Raw genomic sequence first — 19,106 nt, 5'->3', positions numbered from 1 at the left:
TATGGAGGGTAATCAGATAACACCACCCTTATGCAGAAAGCAAAGAAGAACTAAAGAGCCTCTTGATGAAGGTAAAAGAGGAGATTGAAAAAGCTGGCTTAAAACTCAACATTCAAAAACCTAAGATCGTGGCATCTGGTCCCATCACTTCATGGCAAATAGATGGGGAAACAATAGAAACAGTGACAGACTTTATTTTCTTGGGCTCCAGAATCACTGCAGATGGTGACTAAAGCCATGAAATTAAAAGATACTTGCTCCTTGGAAGAAAAGTTATGACAAACCTAGACAGCATATTAAAAAGTAGAGACATTACTTTACCGACAAAGGTCCATCTAGTCAAAGCTTTGGTTTTTCCAGTAGTCATGTATGGATGTGAGAGCTGGACTATAAAGAAGGCTGAGCGCCAGAGAACTGATACTTTTGAAGTGTGGTGTTGGAGAAGACTCTTGAGAGTCTCTTGGACTGCAAGGGGATCCAACCAGTCCATCCTAAAGGAAATCAGTCCTGATTATTTGTTGGAAGGACTGATGCTGAAGCTGAAGCTCCAATACTTTGGCCACTTGACACCAAGAACTGACTCACTAGAAAAGACCCTGATGCTGGGAAAGATTGAAGGCAGGAGAAGGGGACAACAGAGGATGAGATGGTTGGGTGGCATCACCGACTCAATGTACATGAGTTCGAGCAAACTCTGGGAGATAGTGAAGGACAGGGAAGCCTCAGTCAGTTCAGTTGCTCAGTCATGTCCTACTCTTTATGACCCATAGACTGCAGCACACCTGATCTCCCTGTGCTAAGTGCCCTAATTTTTGGCTTTGATCCTGGGACAATTACAGTTACCAAAATATGTAATGACTATCAGTGATAATGTAGGACAGTTGCTAAGGTCAAACATAAAGTTTTGAAAATCTCTATTTCAACTCCTTCACTTTACTGACTAATAAATTTAAGCTGAGGGATTAAGTGATGGTAGTTCCTACAGGTGGTCAGATCAGGCCTGACACTAATATCCCAGGGTCCCTTGACTTTTAATCTTAGGATTCCCATATTCACATCACATCACGTTACCACATTATTTTTTATGATTTTTCCAAAATTATTATTGGTGTGATTTAACAAAAAAACTCGATACTTTAGGTGGGGGAATGGATTGAGGGTGAAGAAACGTCTGAAAACTAAAGGTTACTGAGTTGACAAAATTTGAAAAGGTGTTAGCTTTGGGGATTAAATCTTTCTTCTGATACTGTTGCTAGGCTTTCTCCCTAAAAACCGTCGTCCCTTTTCTTCAAAATGATGTCTGGCAGGACCCCTATCCCTTGGGCCTGCAGTTTTCATCACAAATGAAGTCAGGCACATTCACCTCCATTTGCTCTTCTCCACCGTCAGGTCCAAACACCTGGGCCTGAGTGTCTGGGATTTTAGGCAGAAGAGCAGTCCTCTGGGATGGCACTCAGCCCCCAAGGGCATGCAAAGTTGGGGAGGAATAAGGTCTTGGAGAAGGCAATGGCAACCCACTCCAGTACTCTTGCCTGGAAAATCCCATGGACGGAGGAGCCTGGTAGGCTGCAGTCCATGGGGTTGCTTTCACTTTTCACTTTCATGCATTGGAGAAGGAAATGGCAACCCACTCCATTGTTCTTGCCTAGAGAATCCCAGGGATAGGGGAGCCTGGTGGGCTGCTGTCTATGGGGTCGCACAGAGTCGGACACGACTGAAGCAACTTAGCAGCAGAAGCAAGGTCTTGGAGGAGAGGCCAAGACAACCTCTGCTAGCTGCCTGTGCCATATCCGGCTCTGGGCAGGCTACCTTTGCGCAGGCCCTGAGGACTGCACCTCCCAACTCCAGGGGTTCTCGAACCTCCTGGAAGCTGGCGACTGTACTCTGTCCCAGGTTTCCTCATCCCAGGCCTGGCTTCGCTCCGACACGTGGACATCACATGTCGCAGCATGTGCTGCAGAAACCAGCCCACAGGTCTCCCATCACAGACGTGGAAGGGGGCGCAGGCAGGTATTGGGGTGCCCCTTTGCAGCCAGGCTGTGGTGGAAATGACGGCTGCAGCCAGGAGGACAGTGAGGGCTCCAAAGGGCTGCTGCAGTAGTGTCTGCATGCCGGGCAGGTGGGCGGCCTCCACCAGGCACCTGACCTGCAGGTGGTCGAGGGCCACCCAGAGCCCCGCAGCCCCATGTGTAGCCTGCCCTTCCAGGAGAGCTGGTCCAGGTGAGGCCAGCACTCAGCGCAGTGGGCACAGGAGCCACAAATCCCCGAGAGCAGTCCTGTTGATGATGGAGAGAGAAAGGGATCTTTCCTCTTCATACTGGGCAAGGATGAAAATTGAACCAAGACAGTGTGAGTTATGGAGAATTACACCATGACCCTGAAGGTAGCTCTAAGCAGAATAAAGGTGAACGTGAAAAAGTGGCTCAGTTGTGTCCGACTCTTTGCGACCCAATGGACTGTACGGTCCATGGAATTCTCCAGGCCAGAACACTGGAGTGGGCAGCCTTCCCTTCTGCAGGGGATCTTCCCAACCCAGGGATCGAACTGGGGTCTCCTGCATTACAGGCAGACTCTTTACCAACTGAGCTATCAGGGAAGCCCTACAGAATAAAGGTGCTGAGTTAAAAAAAAAAAAAAAAACTTACTGATTTTGCCTCAGAGATGAAGCAATAACTATATGAAGGGGCGTATGCCCTTGACTTAGTTGTTTTTTTCTTCTCACATGTGTGCTTCCTTGACATTCCATAAAGTGGTGGCCCAGTCTCCTTGTTATAGTACAGCATAGTATAATTATCACTGCACGGGATGACCCCGTTCATTTGCTGTGCCTTCTCCTACTGTAATACAAGCTCTATGAGAGCAGCAATCCCACCTGTTTACTTACCACTGCCCCCAGTTTCTTGCACAGTGTCTGACGTGTTTACCAAACAAAAGCTTTTCAGACTTTGGCCTCCCAGAGGTGACACCCTTTCTCATGCTTGCATAGAGGCTTTGTGTTACTGCTTTTATAATATTTAATTGTAATTGTCTTTGAAACTGTTTTATATCCCCCACGACAGGGACTTTTCTTGTTCATGTTTGTGTCCCAGGTCCCTGGTATACAGTGGGCACTCAGATTTTGATTGAAAAGGTGAAAGCTGTCCATAATAGAATTTCCGATATATGAATCTTTTTCTAAATTTCTTAGACCATCTTAGAGTATTCCTCATATTGTTATTGTCTTCTTTTTCTTTCTGCTCTTGAAAGTCACTCACTCCAACTAAGAGAGGCAGTATGTTGAAGAGAATTCAAAATTTTGAAAACAGAATCTAGACAAGAGTCTTTGCCCTGCCACTTCCTCGGTGGGGATACTTTATAAATTCCTCAGAGCTTGATTCATCAAGCTGGTACAGAGATAAAGAATCCGCCTGCTAATGCAGGAGATGTAAGAGATGCAGGTTCAATTTTGGCTTGGCAAGATTCCCTGGAGTAGGAAATGGCCACCCACTCCAGTGTTCTTGCCTGAAAAATTCCATGGACAGAGAAACCTGGCAGGCTATATTATATGGGGTTGCAAAGAGTCTGACACAGCTGAGCAGTTGAGTACACATGCACAGGTAGACATAGTAGAACTTATGTATGGCCCACAAAATCCCTCTGTTTTCTATCTTTAAATAGAATCTGAAGAAATAATCTGGCTTTACTACATCCTTTAAAAGAAAAACAAAGCTTGCTTTTCCAATCTTTTAACTGCCTAGATAATGCATTTTAGATATGTTTAATTTGGGGTTTTATCAACTTGTTTGTGTGAAAATTGAGTACTAACTGCAAACTGATGGTGATGGTTTAGTCACTAAGTCGTGTCTGTCTCTTGTGACCCCATGGGCTGTAGCCCACCAGGCTCCTCTGTCCATGGGATTCTCCAGGCAAGAATACTGGAGTGGGTTGCCATTTCCTTCTCCAGGGGATCTTCCTGACCCAGGGATCGAACCCAGGTCTCCCGCATTGCAGGCAGATTTTTTTCCCAGCTGAGCCACAAGGAAAGGCCAAGAATATAGGAGTGGGTAGCCTATCCTTTCTCCAGCAGATCCTCCTGATCCAGGAATCAAACCCAGGTCTCCTGCATTGCAGGCAGATTCTTTACCAACTGAGCTATGAGGGAAGCCACCAACTACAAACTGGGCAGATGCAGTTGAAGTCATTGGTCGAGGGGACTTCATTTTAAAATAAAGGGCATTGTTATTATAAGTATTATCTATAGTCTTCATTGTTCAGGACTATAGGCAATTTATTATATTTTAATTTGTAAGAATTATTTTTATACGTTACCTTAGATATACTTATGAGGATTTGTTGGTGCTGACTGAACACCAATGTTGTCTTGTGGCAAATTTAGATAAATTTGCACATGGTGAATTATATCTTGTCTGGGCTCAGCTCTAAAGAAATGTCATCAACTTGCTGTAGATGTGTTGTGCCAAAGAAAGAGTGGAATGCATTCTTTAGTGTTTTAATTTTTAGCTCAGGACAGTTTTCTTTTTTATACCTATGTAGAATTACATGGAATGACCAATTTTTAATTTTTTATCTTGTTTGAATATTATTTTGACCAGGGAGATCTACTTAAGCATCTAGGCAATTAAGCTGTACATTCTGTGACTACAGGGGAAGGGACCAAAATACAAAATCTGTTTTTAGTCATGCCTGGCAGACACTACAACATGAAGTAGATGAATCTGAGAATCTAACCAAAGGCCGTAAAAATATGTGGACTATGGACACTTAAATGTGTTTAATATTGCTTTTCCTGAAAGGTTGCAATTTTAGGTTGCCTATTTCCAAGGTGAAGATGTCTATCAGAAGATACGTAGCTGCTCAAAAACTCTTATTTGCAATTATGTCTACAGATTTGATGAGGGAGCTGTAAGAAAAGATTTAAGTCTAAAACATAAATTTATATCATAACTTTTCTCAGGCTAAAATAAGATCTTTTCAATCAGAAGAATATTTTATCTTATATGTAGTTACTTTTTTCAAGTGTTATATAGAATACAGTTGTGAAACATTCACTTCAAAATCTGAGCAAGTTGCTAATGAAAGAAATGCCTTTTTTGGTCCATAGAAGATAGCAAATTGTTTGATTCTGTTCCATGGGGTGTGAGTTCCAGTCGAGCAACTGTTTTCATCTATTTTATTCACTACGCTATCACATAATAGTTGTTTAATGACTGAAGGACATACCCTTACCATTATTACTGGAATAACCTTAGTGATAATTTTTTACCAAAGTTGTTACAGCAGTTTGTTCATCGGGTTATTTCCTTTCATTGTTTTTATTAAATATTGAGAAGATACATTTATAAATTGCTGCAAGAGATAAAGATTGTAATACTTTGACACCTGACACATAAGTTTTAGAAAATATACACTGCCATTACCTTCGGAATCCTTGTATGCCTTTGTCCAATCCCATCTCTTCCTTCCTCAGAGGTTGTAAGCACCATCCTGAATTTTACGTTTATGCTTCCCTTGGTTTTTTCTCTATAGTTTTACCACACGTATGTGTATGCCTAGTACATTGCTTAGTTTTGAGTGGTTTTGAACTTCATATAAGTGGAATCATGCTTGACTTTTTTTTCTGTATCTTGCTTTTCCCATTCAAAATTACTGCATTACTGCAATTCATTCATTCATGATGTTGCATGTAGCTATAATTCATTCAGGTTTACTGCTGTAGAGTAACCATAATGGAGCTGTTATGATTTGTTTATTAATTTTGTAGTTGAAGAATGGATGTTTGGGTGGTTCACGATTTCTTGATATTACAATTAGTGCAGCACTGAGCATTCACATGGCCTGAGTCCTCCCTTGTAAAGCCCAAATAATGATGACAGCGGCCTTTGTTGTTCCTTCAAGCTGGCTTCTGTGTCCTCCTCATCAGTTCAGTTCAGTTCAGTCCGACTGAACTGACTCTTGTGTGTCCAACTCTTTGCGACCCCATGGACTGCAGCATGCCAGGCCTCCCTGTCTACCACCAACTCCCGGAGTTTACCCAAACTCATGTCCATTGAGTCGGTGATGCCATCCAACCATCTCATCCTCTGTCATCCCCTTCTCCTCCAGCCCTCAATCTTTCCCAGCATCAGGGTCTTTTCAAATGAGTTAGCTCTTCTCATCGCGTGGCCAAAGTATTGGAGTTTCAGCTTCAACATCGGTCCTTCCAATGAAGATTCAGGACTTATTTCCTTTAGGATGGACTGGTTGGATCTCCTTGCAGTCCAAGGGACTCTCAAGAGTCTTCTCCAACACCACAGTTCAAAAGCATCAATTCTTTGGCGCTCAGCTTTCTTTAGAGTCCAGCTCTCACATTGATACATAACTACTGGAAAAACCATAGCCTTGACTATATGGACCTTTGTTGGCAAAGTAATGTCTCTGCTTTTCAATATGCTATCTAGGTTGGTCATAACTTTCCTTCCAAGGAGTAAGTGTCTTTTAATTTCATGGCTGCAATCACCATCTGCAGTGATTTTGGAGCCCAGAAAAATAAAGTCAGCCACTATTTCCACTGTTTCCCCGTCTATTTGCCATGAAGTGATGGGACCAGATGCCATGATCTTTGTTTTCTGAATGTTGAGCTTTAAGCCAACTTTTTCACTCTCCTCTTTCACTTTCATCAAGAGGCTTTTGTGTTCCTCTTCACTTTCTGCCATAAGGGTGGTGTCATCTTCATATCTGAGGTTATTGAGATTTCTCCCAGCAATCTTGATTCCAGCTTGTGCTTCTTCCAGTCCAGCGTTTCTCATGATGTACTCTGCATATAAGTTAAATAAGCAGGGTGACAATATACAGCTTTGAGGTACTCCTTTTCCTATTTGGAACCAGTCTGTTGTTCCATGTCCAGTTCTAACTGTTGCTTTCTGACTTGCACACAGATTTCTCAAGAGGCAGGTCAGGTGGTCTGGTATTCCCATCTCTTGAAGAATTTTCCACAGTTTATTGTTATCCTCCTCATCAGTTCAGTTCAGTTCAGTCACTCAGTCGTGCCCCACTCTTTGCGATAGGGCCCCATTAATCTTCAAAAAGCTTTCTTCCTTTCTGGCCTGAGACCTCCCTGCTTCATCTTGTATTTCTGCTGATGCAGACTTCTATCAGCTATTTCTTCAAAGAGTCCTGGTTCCTAGTAGGAGGGTGGGGTACTTTAAAGCCTAGAATCCCAGTGGTGAAGATGAAGATGAAGTCACTCAGTCGTGTCCGACTCTTTGGGACCCTATGGACTGTAGCCTACCAGGCTTCTCCGTCCATGGGATTCTCCAGGCAAGAATACTGGAGTGGGTTACCATTTCCTTCGCCAGAGGATCTTCCCGACCCAGGGATCGAACCCGGGTCTCCCGAGTTGGAGGCAGACGCTTTAACCCCTGAGACACCAGGGAAGCCCCAGAATCTGGCTCTTAGATGTGCCGTTTTCTACTGGGGTGGGGGGTGGGGGGCAGTGTTTCTAACTGTATTGCTAGAAAAAAGGTATTTTTAAAAATCATGAGTTTAAAAAAAAAATCATGAGTTTATGATGATCTTGTCCATTCTGTTTAACATTATGGTGTTTTACTTTGTTCTTTGATTTTTTTTTAATTTCAGAGTTTTACTGTATTGCACTAAAGGAGCAGCAGGATGGTTATACAGTGTTCTCGCTCATTCAGTTTTAAAAATCTAAACTACTTGCAAATTCTTAAGAATACCTTTACCACCAGATTAGAATGTTAAGTATAATAACCAATTTCTTAATAAGTAAAGTCTCACAAATTGAAACACATTTAAAATAGCTTTAAATGCATTCTTCACAAGTAAGTCAGCACAAATTTTTGTATCATGTTCACTCATGCTTAAGAATTAAAGCAAGTATATTACTCTGATGGAAATATGGGGAAATCTCTCATTCATGCAATATACAGGGATAATATTTCAAGTTGAAGTGAAAAAAATCTCTTATTTTTTTAATGTATCCATATATAATCACCTACATGATAGATAAAGAAACCTATGAAGTTTCCCAAAAGTCAGATATATATTTTCAGTTTATTTGAAGCAACTGATTATCTACAACTAATTTATAACTAAATGGGATTTCAATAAAACAAAAATGAGCCCTATGAGTTCCTATAATCAAAAAGCTTCCAATGGACTAAGGACAAGAAATCATTAATGCAATCATTCCAAGGATTATGGTTGTTCCTTAAGGTACTTCCCTGGTGGCTCAGACGGTAAAGCGTCTGCCTACAATGAGGGAGACCTGGGTTCAATCCCTGGGTTGAGAAGATCCTCTGGAGAAGAAAATGGCAACCCACTCCAGTATTCTTGCCTGGAAAATCCCATGGATGGAGGAGCCTGGTGGGCTACAGTCCATCGGGTCACAAAGAGTCAGACATGACTGAGTAACTTCACTTTCACTTTCTTTCACTTTGAGTACAAGTTCAAACCTGTCAATACCAGAGGTATAGAGGTATCATTTTATATTAATTTACACATAATTCCATTTAAGTTCTTTATCAGAGTATAATATATGAAAAGGGCTTCCCTGGTGGCTCAGATGATAAAGAATCTACCTGCAGTGCAAGAGATGCAAGAGATTCAGGTTCAATCCCTGGGTTGGAAAGATCCCTTGGAGAAGGGAATGGCAGCCTACTCCAATATGAAAAGTCTTTCCACAAGCAAAAAAAAAAGGTGGGGGGGATATTACTCAGCCCTCAAAAAGAATGAAATGATGCCATTTGAGATAACATGGAGGGACCTAGAGACCATCATACTCAGTGGAGTAAATCAGACAGAATAAGACACATATCATGTGATAACACATATGTGGAATCTTAAAATATGATATGAATACAAATGAACTTATTTTAAAACAGGAATAAACTCACAGACATAAAAAGCAAATTTATGGTTACCAAAGGGGAAAGGAAGGGAAGGGATAAATTAGGAATTTAGGATTAACAAATACACACTACTATATATAAAACATTGGGCTTGTCAGAAATTTCATTCAGGTTTTTCTGTACTGGTATGAACTTTTTGGTGAACCCAATAAATAAAAACAAGGGTCTTACTATATAGTACAAGGAGCTATATTCAATATCTTGTAATAGCCTATAATGGAAAATAATCTGAAAAAATAACTTGCATACACACACACATACAGATGAATCACTTTACAGTATAACTGAAACATTGAAAATCAACTATACTTCAATTAAAAATGTAAACCCACTCAAATCATTTGTAGGTCTTGTAACCAATTTGATATGAAAGTAATTTTTTTCCAATTTGTTTTCGATTTTTAGTTGGGGATTACTTTTTAGAAGTAAATATTTGAAAAAATTTACGTATATAGTCTTTCGATCTTTACTGCATTGTATGTTTTCACTTACGCATCAGTACTAAATCCAAGAACTTGTACACTTTTAATTTTCTATTCTCATATATATAGAATAATAGGCTGCAGTTAATCTACTCAGTACTATTTAGCAACAAAAGTGTAAAGGAAAATCAAAGACAAGCGTTCTCAGTGTATCTATTTCCCTATAGAGCTCATCTTGAATTAATTCAGTTAATTATTTAGGTTCTGCCACTATAAGGGAAACTCAGTTAAAATGTAGTACTTTGTACATGGAGAACACACATTTTCTTCCCACGGTGTTTAATAAACATTATTGTTTGTATGTGATGTATCTTAAGTGTTTTGCATTTACATTTCAGTTAATTGACTCTACGAAGACTTTGGTAGGGCTTCCCTGGTGGCTCAGAGGGTAAGAAATCCACCTGCAGTGCAGGAGACCTGGATTGGAAAGATTGATCCCTGGATTGGGAAGATCCCCTGGAGAAGGGAAAGGCAACCCACCCCAGTATACTTGCCTGGAGAATTCCACGGGCAGAGGAGCCTTGCAGACTATTATAGTCCATGGGGTTGCAAAGAGTCAGACACAACTGAGTGACTCACACAGACACACACAGACTTTTTTTTCCCAGTTTCATAATTTATTATATAAATTGAGTATCACACGATGAGTTCACATTAGCTTCTTCAAGCGTGGGAACTTAACACATAATGTACAGTTCACAATCTGTTTATGTTGCTTTTACAGCTAGAGTTTTTTAAGACCTTCACTTGAAGTCTAAGAATGTCAAAGCAATACCTCTGTATGTGGCCAGCACACAATTCATTCTCCCTGTGAGGGTGTAAGAGTTACAATATTTTTTGATACCAGTGAAACGGAACTAGGCATCAGTTTCTGGACCCCCATGATTTCAGTCTTCCAAAAGGCTCAAACTCCATGGCCTGTGTCCTTCACAGTAAGCCGCTGCCCCTCAGTCCCTCTGGAAGATTCCACCTCCCCCTAATGCATTCAATCATTAACATGGACTTTGTTAATGATTAAAATTTTCATCCTGCCCAAGACATAAGTAACAAATTGCAGGAGGATTCTTTACCTGCTGAGCCATCAGGGGAGCCCCATTAAGGACATATTTTTGTAAAACTGTAAAAGCATTATCACGTATTGGGAATATAAACTTGAGCCAACCAAAGACCCTGAGCTCATGAAGTTTATATTGTGATGTAGGAAACAGACAACAGGAAATCTGACCTTCCCAGTTTCCTATCATCTAACCAACCTCAGAAGTTCCTAAACTGCATGGCAATACCACTGTTGCTAATTCTGTCCTCGGTGTGGTCTATCATTTTACTGTAACTATCTGAAGACTTCCATCAGGCTTTCCAGGTCTACTTCATATTAATGGTACTCAACTGGAATTGTAGAATATAGTTATTAAGTCATTTTAAAGGAGAAGCAAAATGTGTGTTTTTGTGTGTGTGTGTATATATATCTTTGAAAATCTGTATTTACAAGATATTAGCAGGTATTTATTTTTCATGTTAAAAAGATGATTACTGGTGGGGATGTAAACTGATAGTGACATAGCCAATATGGAGAACAGTATGGAAGTTCCTTTAAAAAGTAAAAATAGGACTACCATATGATCCAGAAACCCCACTACTGCATATACCCAGAGAAAACCATAATTCAAAACTATACCTGATTCCAGTGTTTACTGAAGCACTGTTTATAATAGCCAGGACATGGAAGCAACCTAAATGTCCATTGACAGATGAATCCATAAGGAACATGTGGTACAGATATACAATGGCATATTACTCAGCCAAAAAAGGAATGAAACACTCATTCACAGAGATGTGGATGGACCGAGAGACTGTCCTACAGACTGAAGTAAGTCAGAGAGATAAAAACAGATATCATACAGATATCATAATATTAACACATACATGTGGAATCGAGGAAAATGGTATAAATAATCTTATTTGCAAAGCAGAAATAGACACACAGAGATAAAGACACATTGTATGAGGGAAGGGGGTGGTGATGGGATGGTTTGGGAGATCAAGATTGACATATATATACTACTATGTATAAAATAGATAATTAGAGCCCACAGTATAGCACAGAGAAATCTACTCGGTGTTCTGTGGTGACCTAAATGGAAGGGAAATCCAAAAAAAGGGATATATATACACACATATGGCTGATTCACTTTGTTGTATAGTGGAAACTGACACAGCAGTGTAAAGCAACTATATTCCAATAAAAAAGAGGATACTGTTAGACTAAAAGCTAAACATTTGCAGTCACTCTAAAGAAAGATGATTCTTTACCTTCCAGGAGGATTTATCTAGGGTTAGTTATTGTACTTTTAAAGACTAAAGTTCCCTTAGTACATTTCAAATAATTCAGTTTACAAACATCCTATTTACATGCAAGCTACCTCAAATTTTTAATTCAAATTTTTTAAGTATGGAATACTCAATCATGAGTTGTAAATAACAACAAATAACTAAAGATAGCCACTGACATTATTTCATCTTAGTCTATAATAATGTAATATATGTAAGGATATAGGCATAAAATATGATTAAATAAAGCCCCAATATTAAATATTATCAGATATGGTCACAAATGTAAGTAGGGAAAGATGGGATTTTTTTTTTTTTTTTTTTTACTTATCACCCTGTCTTTTTCCATGGCTTCCTTTGCAGGGAGAAGGCCATTAAGAAAAGACAAAAAGAATTTCATTAGCATAACTAACAACAGAGTCAGGTAAGCTTGGAGTATGGGAAATATTAACATGATATGTTTTCCTATAGATTTTTAAAAATTTTACAGGATGCCTAGGAGGATGAGATGGATGAAAAGAAAACCAGGTGAAACAATTGGGAGCTCAGACATTGAGGATGGGAGATGGAAAAAAGAATTCGGGAGTTGATGGGAGTGGAGAACACAGACGACCGAGAGAGAGAGAGGTCCTAACGGGTGTTACTCTGGTAGACTGTGATAGCCACGTGTCTTAATAGTGCAAATAAAGGGTTTCATTTTCATGTAGACTCCCAGTTCATGTGTTCATCACTGTCTAATAATATTTTCTTTCTGGCAGTAGATTTCACATTCCAAATGGTAAGGGTTAGTTCTCTTTAGCATCAGCTTTCTGATGGAGGGAAGCAGGTGCTGTTCAGAGGCAGAGAGGTGGTGATGCTGTGATGGAGAGTGTTCTCAGAGAGGTGAGGACTGAGGACTGGGTGAAACCAGGTGGCAGGCCCCACAAGCTAGAAGGATCCTAAGATGATCGTTTCTCTTTTCCTGGTAGTTCCCTTACACAGACCTCCAGCTGCCAGTTTTATGCTTGCTGAAGAAACCCATCTAGCTACAGTTAAATATAAAGGCTTCAAATTAAAATGGATTTGAGTTGACCAACTAGCTCATCCACACTAAAATATAACCTTTGCAACCCTGTGGACTGTAGCCTGCCAGGTTCCTCTGTCCATGGGATTCTCCAGGCAAGAATACAGGAGTGGGTTGCCATGCCCTCCTCCAGGGGATCTCCCCAACCCAGGGATTGAACCCAGGTCTCTCTAAGTCGACCTTCATTGGCAGGTGGTTCTTTACCACTGGTTCCACTTGGGAGGCCCAGAATATAATCAAGTCTGCGTGACATGCAGTTCTTTCCAGCTTTGACAAGGAGAAAATAATGGTTGTCTGAGTGGGAAAGTACTCGAAAGGACAAGGATGAAGAAAACAGAAAGGTGAGATTTTGAAGAAGGCAAACCAAAGACTTCATGATTTTGCCTTGGTCTGACCTAGTGATCCTCATTTGGGTGAAGGAAAAACAGCCTGTGCAGAAGTCTCTTTCTGAGTTAACTGCTGGTGTTTCTTTCTCGCTTGGCATCAAAGGTGAAGCATTTCTTTTAAAGTGTATGCCAACTCTTTCCAAAGGGAGCTTTGTTCTCAGATGATCCAATAATTGAAGTATCACTGCAGAAATTGAGACAAAATTCAATCCCTATTGCAGAACTCCTTGGTGTGCTTCATTTTTAAATCTCATTTCTCCTCCCCTTGTGGCTCCAAACACACTCTTCCTCCTCTTAGGCCCAGAGTGATTTCAGAGGATTCTGTAGCAAGTTCTTAGAGGCCCATTGTGCAGTAACAATTCGGAACTGCGGGTTCTGTCCTCGCTTGCTTCCCTGAGTGGGAAGGCTACCCTCACCCCTCACTAATGGTAGAGGAGGATGGGCAGTGCCCAGGCCTGCAAGCTTGCTGTGAAGTAGGAACTCAACATGCCAATCAAACCTGTTGGGTGGATATGTGGGCAGGTGTTGAAGAACTTTTCTGGAAGAAGTATGCACACTATTCTTGTGAAGGGGATCGGGGTATGGAAACCGGGAGTTAAATCCCCAAGGTGGACGCAGCGTTCCATGTTCTTTTGAATCATGTCTAGGAGATTTTTAGTTAAGCATATTTTTACCCCCTAATTTCTTTTTGTCTTAGTTGAGGGGATCCAGAAAGTAATCATGGACCTTATAGATGAGTTTAAAGATGAATTCCCTACCATCCTCAGATTATCACAGTCTAATCAGGTAATGTGATTTTATAACTTTGAAAAGGATTGTAAAACATATATTGTATTTTTAGTGTCATACCAATTACTGAATTTGTGATTATGAGATCAGTATTTGAAACTTAGGAAAACATTCCTTTCACCTCAGAAAACACCACTTCAACTCTGACTCATTGGAAGGAGTCTATGTAAAGCAGAAAGATTGTGGGGCAAGGAAGTGAGGCAGATAGAGGGATTAAGTTTAAGGACAATCACTGTACCTTTAGATTGGAAATCTAGAACATTCTCATAGCTATAGTTGCAACATAGTTTATTTAAGATTTGCTTAATGTAAAAATCAGAAAAATATCTAGATATACTTTGACTAAAATCTGTGGTAATTAAGTAAGTGAAGAAATATAACTGATAAAAATGATATCACGGGAGAGGTAACTATGGCACGAGTGTGTGTTTTAATGTGGCAAGAAAATAGTGATATCGATTTCAACAAAGTATATATGCATATGTTTTAAACACCTGTTCCAAAAAAGGTTTAAGATAAGATACGGGAATGGAAGGAGCTAGGTAGAGAATCATAAAGACATTTGGTCAGGAAAAGGTAACATTTGTTTAGGGGACACATGTAACCTAATTTACTCAAAAGTACACAACTCTTACTGGAAGAATGGTTTCAGTCATTTTGGCCACAGTCAGAATAGAATATGTTGTAAAGTTATATGGTGCAGTAACAACCTGCTTATCCAGAAATCAGGCTTTTGGCAATATCAACATGAGGGACATAACACTAAAGGAAGGAAGGAAGCCAAAGAGTACTCTTGAGTAACACGGTAATCACAAAGTCTGTATATTTCGTTCCAAAGGAGAGGCGTTAGAGCTACCTTTAACCATTCATTAGGACAGCTGGCATTAGACATTTAATAAATCCTTTGCCTGGATCTGGAAGAAGGAAGACAGAGATACACAGGACAGCATTCCTTCAGTCAGTGAGCTTAACCTAATGGATACAGAGTTATAAACAAGTAATTGTGATGAAATATGGTACGAGGAATATACAATTTAGAGGAAGGAGTGACTCTGCATACAGCAGTCAGAGAAGACTTCATAGAGGAAAGATGCTTACACTGGGTCTCAAAGGATGAATAGGAGTTTTCAAGTTGAAGAAAGGGATAAGGTAAGTGGGTAGGAACAGGGGAAAATATTCCAATGGAAGTACTGTCATGCCAAAAAAGTATGAAATGTTATACCATATTTCCAGAATGTCAAGTAAATTTGAATAAATGGCATCACCCTTAGGTCTTAACTTTGGGAAGGAGTGATACTGAAGTATAAGTATCTGGCTGCACAGTGGTAAGATGGCATCTAGATGGTGGTTGGCTAAGTAGGGTCGAATAAGTCTTAAGGCTCTAGTGGGCAAATCAGACTTTGTAATTCTATATTTTAGTCCTAGTAACGAATTGCTTCCTTTTATTTGTATTCCCATAGTCTTGGTATAAATTATTTTGAAACATGAGAGACTTGGCCATGCTCTGGATCATTAAGGAAAGAGCTTCTTGGTCTAGGAGTTAAAATGGTTATGGCCAGCACAGTAGTGGCAGTAATTATTGAGAAAACGTCAAGGTAAAGTCAAGGAAGCCTAAGCCTGGAAAGCCCTGTTGTCCTTCCAAGCTGTGCTTCTCCACCATTGCCAACATTAGAGAAACCGGGTTTCATTTAATTAAAGCGGCAACTTTCTTTACAGTTTCCTTCATCTCTTCCTACCCTCTACATAGCCTCATTATCACTGGAGCCATAAATACGCTTTATGGTGAAATAGATTGATATTCTGATCCCCAAAGAACTCTTAAGTTCCTATTTCCAACTCACTGAAGCCATTTCCTTATAAGAACCACACCCCATCTTTGCAACGAAGAATATGAACATAGTTAAAATTATTTTATTTCTGATTTTCAAAGCACATTGTTCTTTTTCTACCATTTACTCTGAAGAACATATTGCTGAGATTGGCAGGAAACCTGAGTAGTTAGGGGACATTGTAGCACACTGAAGTTATTTGCTCTCCAAAAATAAATTATCCAGAAAACAAGGCTAATATTTTGTCCCTAACTAGGTTATTGTTAAAAGGCAGATTGTAAATATTGCAGATTTTATTTCTAGTATTGTCTGTAGTTCCCAAACATCCTGAAAGGATGATCCTGATTTTAAGACTACTTAGAGGGCTTTAGTAATTGGACTGTTTTTTAAATCTCTAAATTTTGTGATTAGTATTTAAATCTTTTTTTTAAAAAAACTTCAGGCACCTATTTAGGAAAAAGTCATGTTCCTGGCCTGGGGTAAAAAAAAAAAAAAAAAATTTGATGGTAGTGATGGTAGAATTTTTATAGAAGAATATACCCAGAATAATGGTTATTAAATAATTCTTCATGGCTAAAGATTTTTAAGGACATTGTTTCCACCCCACCACCACCAGGGCCGGGGAAAGTTAATTTTAGAATTCTGGCTTGAGGTTCTGGCCTCTGAGGTCTTGTATTGTCCACTCCTTCCCTTCCAACTAGCCCAGAACCCAAAACCTTCAGTATCCACATCTTTTGTAAAAAGTAAGTTTTTAAGATTTACACTTGCAAATTGCAAGTGATTTCTATAAGAGGACTTTAAAATACTAAACTTTTAAGTTTGAACAAATAAAAAATGCAGCTATAATTAGGAATTAAAATTTTTTAGTTCAAATAATCTTTACTTGAATGAGAGAAATTTTTTATGGTATGTAAGATCAAATTTACTTATGAAAAGTAGTTACATAACCCCCTTTTTTGGTCACTATCTTGCATTTAACTATGTACTACAAAACTGAGGATTGTAGACAGAGCACATTAGAATCCATGCAAAAACTGGATTTTTACAGCTGTAGATACGTTTTTCTGAACTCTATGCTTCTTTTTTTTTTCTTTAAACGTGGTATGAAAAGTGCTGGTATGACCAAACCAATTTTCTTTGCCCAATGTGCAGCAAACCTAATGCTGAGATGCTGAAATTTGCAGCAGAGAAAGGATTTATTCATAAGACAGCCAAGTGAGGAGACAGAACACATCTCAGATCCATCTCCCCAAAGGCAAGGGGCTTGGGATGTATATGGTGAAGAGTGTAGGGTAGTCAGAGGTGCAAGTGAAGGTGTTTGGAGGCAGGAAAAAGGTGAGCTAAGATCTGCTGTCTGTAGGCATATCAGAGTTATACGCTTCTTCATGGGATGCCTGTTGAGAAAATGTTGATGTTAGCATGAACTGAGGGTGCAGCTTTTGGCCCCCTGATGTCAAAAAGTTACCCATTGCACACCCAAGCAGGCCCAGTTGAATGGTCATGTGATCTTGACTAGTTTGAACTGGGAAAGATTAGCTCCATGTTCCTGAAGCAGCCATTACTAGCAAGCCATATGTCAGAGGTGTTACCTATAGGAGATAGTTAGAGAAGTCTTGTGATATATTTGTCTAAGCCACGTGACACTTGGAAGGTACACAATTTGCAGGAACAGTTAAGGCAAGCTTGACCAGTGAAGGCAGATCAATGAAGCAGAGAGTGTTTTGTTTTGTTTTGTCTTGTCTTTTTTTAAAAAAACAAGTACTTCCCTGCTCTTCTGTAAGACTAGCTCAGGAATTGTTAGTCACCAGTTTCTGTTAACGCTATGGGGTACATCTTCAGAGTGGGCTTTTTAACCCCATGGGGCACAGTTTCACTGGCATGTACCAGTGATGTCTGGAAATTGCTTGTATTGGTATATATAGGGGTTTCTAAGTATAATGAGAGTAGAACTGTAGCTCGAGTGTTCTGTAATTCAGTTGTGTTTTTGTCCTTGCTGAGTTTTTTGTTTTTGTGGGGTACTATCATTATTGGGAAAGTTGCAGAGCACATTGTGTGCTGAAAACTTCCTAGATGGTTTCTTACTTAATATTTGCTATATTTTCCCAATGTTTCTCAACATTAACTTGTTATATTTTTCATTCGTTCATTTGAATAAATATATTTACAGAGCATCTACTGCTTGATAGTCACTATTCCAGGCACTGGCGAAGGATCAGTGAGCCAAACGGATATAAAACACTGCTGCCATAAAACTTACATCCTAAAATAATACGCCCCCAAACTTATATCCTAGTCAAGTATAAGAACAATAAACAAGGAAAATAAACTACATATTATGTTAATAGTAGATCTTAAGCAGAAGAAAACATAGCCGAGAAGGGCTGTGAAGTGTAAGGGCGGGATGGGGGAACAGTTGATGGGTAAGGTAGGGTGACCAAGGGGGTCTTAGTGAAAAGGTCATTCTTGAATTGAGACTTGAAGGAAGTGAGGGAGCAAACCTTGGTGTGCTTGAGGACTAGATTGGCACCGTTAGTCCAGAGTCCCTGCGATGGGGGTCTACTTAACAAGCTCGACAAGTAATAAAAGAGGACAAGGGAGAGAAAAAGACGATGAGACCAGGGAGGTGAAGGAAAGGCAGTCTTCTCAGACCATTGTAGGGACTCAGGTGCTCACTGAGTGCATCAGGAGGCCACTGCTTGAGGACAAAAGCAAGATCGGGTCTGACGTAAGTTTTAATTATATCTCTCTGGCTGATGTGTTGAGGAACAGAAAGAAAGTAGGTGAGGGTGGAAGCAGGGAGTCCACTGAGGAGGCTAATTTTCAAGTCTGGAGAAAAGATGATAGTGGCATGTGAACATTAATGGAATGAGTTGTTGGTACTGGGGCTGGTGAGAAGTGGTCAAATTCTGGGGCTATTCAGAGAAAGAATTGAATGAGATTTGCTGACAGACTGGTTTCAGAGATGTAGGGTAGTAAAAAGCCAGTGTTACTAGAAATTGGAGTTCAGCATTAAAACTGCTGATGACAGAAAAATGGGCACCACTCTGGAAAAAATAAAAGAGAAAAGCAGGATGTGTATTCAAAGATTGGAGCTCAAATAGTGGAATCTGGAGCAGGATCCTTGAGTCACTCTGATTGATGCTAAGTTTCTTTGGTAAATGGTCTTTAAGTCCCTTGTTTATCCCTGAGGTGGTGGTGGTTGGGAGTTAGACTTTCTTTTCTGACATTTGGTGGTATGCTCAGACGATGATGACAAAAAGAATCATCTGAATGTGTATACTTTGCAACAGATTCCAGGATGGTTAGGCCGAGGGTCAAAA

General features: G+C 39.9%; 1 protein-coding gene and 1 pseudogene across 2 annotated transcripts in view; one reads left to right on the top strand and one right to left on the bottom strand.

The window, feature by feature from the left end:
• The window catches only part of SPATA9 (spermatogenesis associated 9), a 60,620-nt gene that overhangs the window by 18,805 nt on the left and 22,709 nt on the right, over positions 1–19,106 (top strand). Inside the window, exons 2-4 of one of the 2 annotated variants that reach the window (XM_070373157.1) lie at positions 12,083–12,143; positions 12,975–13,123; positions 13,866–13,954. In XM_070373157.1, coding sequence (XP_070229258.1) covers positions 13,889–13,954 — 66 coding nt within the window. In that variant the 5' untranslated portion in view covers positions 12,083–12,143; positions 12,975–13,123; positions 13,866–13,888. The remainder of the gene's footprint in view (positions 1–12,082; positions 12,144–12,974; positions 13,124–13,865; positions 13,955–19,106) is intronic. The other variant, XM_070373156.1, reaches the window with a different exon arrangement.
• Positions 10,099–10,266, bottom strand: LOC102268999 (ATP synthase membrane subunit K, mitochondrial pseudogene; annotated as a pseudogene).

This window comes from Bos mutus, chromosome 7 (genome assembly GCF_027580195.1).
Source record: "Bos mutus isolate GX-2022 chromosome 7, NWIPB_WYAK_1.1, whole genome shotgun sequence".
Classification (NCBI taxonomy): domain Eukaryota; kingdom Metazoa; phylum Chordata; class Mammalia; order Artiodactyla; family Bovidae; genus Bos; species Bos mutus.
This window is presented reverse-complemented; position numbering and strand designations above follow the sequence as displayed.